Here is a 3,174-nt window from a genome sequence, read left to right on the forward strand (position 1 = left end):
TGCATCTACTGGCACACAACAGTCAAAGTTCACGTCATTGATACAGTTACTGTACATTTCCTGGAGCTAATCACAACTGTAAATCACTGGAAATGCCACTTATTACAGAATACATTTTTTTGAAACTTTGCTTGGGAGGTGGAAGGAATGTTTTATTTCTCTCAATCAGGTCATCTTTGAAATTACACACATGGTTAATGTTGTTTGAGACATTTACATTTTTTCGAATTAGAAGACGCTGCAATGCATATACTATAATTAGCTTAAACACATAAGCATATGTAACATAGCCGTTCATTAAAATATACCTTTAGATTAACACAATATATCCTATTGTCTGTGGTCTTTGAAAACCAAAGTGCTTTTCAATACCACAAAATCATGTGATAAATAATAACAATACCAATGGCCTTGCCTGTTAAGCAAGTGTTATGTTTTCATATGACCAGTAATTAAGTTATCAACAAGTATTGGGGATATGTTCTTATTCAGCCCAAAAAACACATAACATTTAATTGCAAGGAAAAACTTTTCATCCCTTAGGCCATAGACAAGTGGACAAAGACATCGCGGGGCCAGAATAAAGACAATGTAATCAAAGAATCTCACATTGTACAATTTCAAATGAATTGGCAGGATGGCAGCCTCAATGAACGGGCACCACAGCTGGATCAGACACAGGAACAACTGGATAGCGTGGAGAATCACCGTTTTACGACATTTAGATAAAGATTTCTTATTGTCCGAAGATTCTTTGGCCACTGCAATTATTCTAACATAGGTAAACACAATGGTGATGGACATGACCAGAAAGTAGAACTGACCTATAACTGATCTAAGGTGTCTCTGCCACTTGTGTGCAATAAACATATCTGCTGAACACAGTTTATACTGCGTGTAGAAGCCCAGAGGGACTGAGGCAAAGAAGATGGAGACAATTATTATGGGCTGTATGGCGCTGATGCTGTGGATGAGTAGGATGCAGTGAATGGCACTGCGTACAGTGGAGAGCTCTCCATGGCGCAGGGGCATGCAGATGGCCACATATCGCTCCAGGCTCATGGCTGTCAGTGTCAGCGGCGTGACAAAGGTCAACTCACAAAGCAACACACAGAAAAAAACACACACAGCAGCTGGCATGGTGACACTAAAGTAAGTCAGGAGGAGCAAGTTATTAGTCATGATTAGGTACAGACAGTCAGCCAGCAGTGTGTGAGCAAAGAAAATATAACGTGTGTTTGAGAGAAAGGTGTCCTTTTTGAAGAAGGTGAAGATGAGCAGGCAGATGATGTAAATGAAGATTGCATTCATCACCTGGACTATTATGATCATGTCATTAACTTGTTGCAGAGAGGAGCTGCTACCACCATCTGCAGCTGTTGTATTGTTGTCAGCCATAATCACACAATGAAATAGCCAATAACAAGAAGTTATGTACATTAATTGCATTTCACAAACATGTCACAAAGGATGACATTTAAACATGAAATCATGTTAACTTTCGAGCAATAGATAACATATTTAAATATAATTAAAAGCTTAGATGAAATTAAAAAAGCAGAAGCACATTTCCAATATAATGCTTTGTTTCTTCTTGGTTGTAGGATATAGATTTAAATATGGCACGTTGCCTTAGAAAGGAATCATGCCATTGAAGCAGCACAGTACAAACAGGTATTCTCTCAGTCTCCTCTTGAATCCCCAGGCAAAGATCTACTGACAGAGTGCTCTGGATGAAGCCTTTATAGAACATTTGATTCCTCAAAGGAATGTTGTCATGAACCTTGAGATACACCTCATTCCTATATTTAGACCAACCATATAATTACTGTAATGCACAGTAATCTCATAGGATTATAACATTTCAACATGTTTTCAGGATATATGCATATGTGTGGCATTCACGAGGAGTAACACACAGATTACAGTAAACATTTTTCATCAAATGTAGTGATATTTCTGACTGAGATGTGTAAATAGGCCTACATGTGAGTGTTAGCAGTGTTTGTTGTGTAGCAGTACAAGTGGCAGCATCATATCACCCAGCCTACCACTGCTGGCTTGCTTCTGAAGCTAAGCAGGGTTGGTCCTGGTCAGTCACTGGATGGGACCCCAGATGCTGCTGGAAGTGGTGTTGGAGGGCCAGTAGGAGGCACTCTTTACTCTAGTCTAAAAAAATATCCCAATTCCCCAGGGCAGTGATTGGGGACACTGCTCTGTGTAGGGTGCTGTCTTTCAGATGGGATGTTAAACGGGTGTCCTGACTCTCTGAGGTCATTAAAGATACCATGACACTTATTGTAAGAGTAGGGCTGTTAACCCTGGTGTCCTGGCTAAATTCCCAATCTGGTCACCTAATAATCCCCCTCCTCTCCTCTGTAACTATTCCCCAGGTCATTTGCTGTAAATGAGAATGTGTTCTCAGTCAACTTACCTGGTAAAATAATGGATACATTTTTTTTAAAGTGCAGTTGTACTGTAGATACTATTCATGTGTGAGTTGACTCATAACCTGCAGTCATATTCGTGGGTTTAGGGTCATGAAATATTGTGTGGATGAAGGGCAGGTGGGAGGCTGGCTGGTTGAATAAAGTGAAAACAATGCATTAAAAATCCATAAATGTATATGTCTTCTGCAATTCATTACTATAGGCTACATTGAGGATTTTCTTTCATTATTTTAATCTGGTGTTAGTGCGTAGCCAAAGCCTAAACTTTAGGCCATAACTGTAGGTAGGCTATGCTTGCCAAATACATGCCAATTGTTAAATGCTTTTGGGAACTGGGGCAGAAAAAGTTAATGTCGATCCACTGAGGCAAAAAGGACGATGTCATAGTTTAATTCAATAAGAGAAAAGCTGCGAAATGGAGGGTTGAAAATAAATAGCAGGGAGGGCCAGAACAGTAGCCTAATGTTTGTGAAATATTTGGTGAAATGGTAAAAGAGCATGATAGCAGTGCTGTGTCTATGTTATGTGTACATTTGGAGAAATATATATATATTTTTCAGCATCTTGAAAGTGCACAGTTAGCGACGTCTGTAAAGGTGCTCTCCCTATTAGCATCATAAAATCACTTAAAATATGCATCCAAGCCATACTGAAATCTTATCAGAAACATGTTGGGTCATTTTAACAGGTTTCAATTTTCTTAAATCCGGTCAAGCTGATGTCA

At 39.3% G+C, this 3,174-nt stretch overlaps 1 protein-coding gene across 1 annotated transcript; it reads right to left on the minus strand.

Annotated features, from left to right (window-relative positions):
- Positions 1-429: 429 nt before the first annotated feature.
- LOC124004922 (odorant receptor 131-2-like) lies at positions 430-1,443 on the minus strand. The gene has a single exon (XM_046313735.1). The coding sequence runs from the start codon at positions 1,438-1,440 to the stop codon at positions 430-432; it is 1,011 nt and encodes a 336-aa protein (XP_046169691.1). The 5' UTR covers positions 1,441-1,443.
- Positions 1,444-3,174: the final 1,731 nt, after the last annotated feature.

The sequence above is a fragment of the Oncorhynchus gorbuscha genome, linkage group LG19 (assembly GCF_021184085.1).
Source record: "Oncorhynchus gorbuscha isolate QuinsamMale2020 ecotype Even-year linkage group LG19, OgorEven_v1.0, whole genome shotgun sequence".
Taxonomy (NCBI): domain Eukaryota; kingdom Metazoa; phylum Chordata; class Actinopteri; order Salmoniformes; family Salmonidae; genus Oncorhynchus; species Oncorhynchus gorbuscha.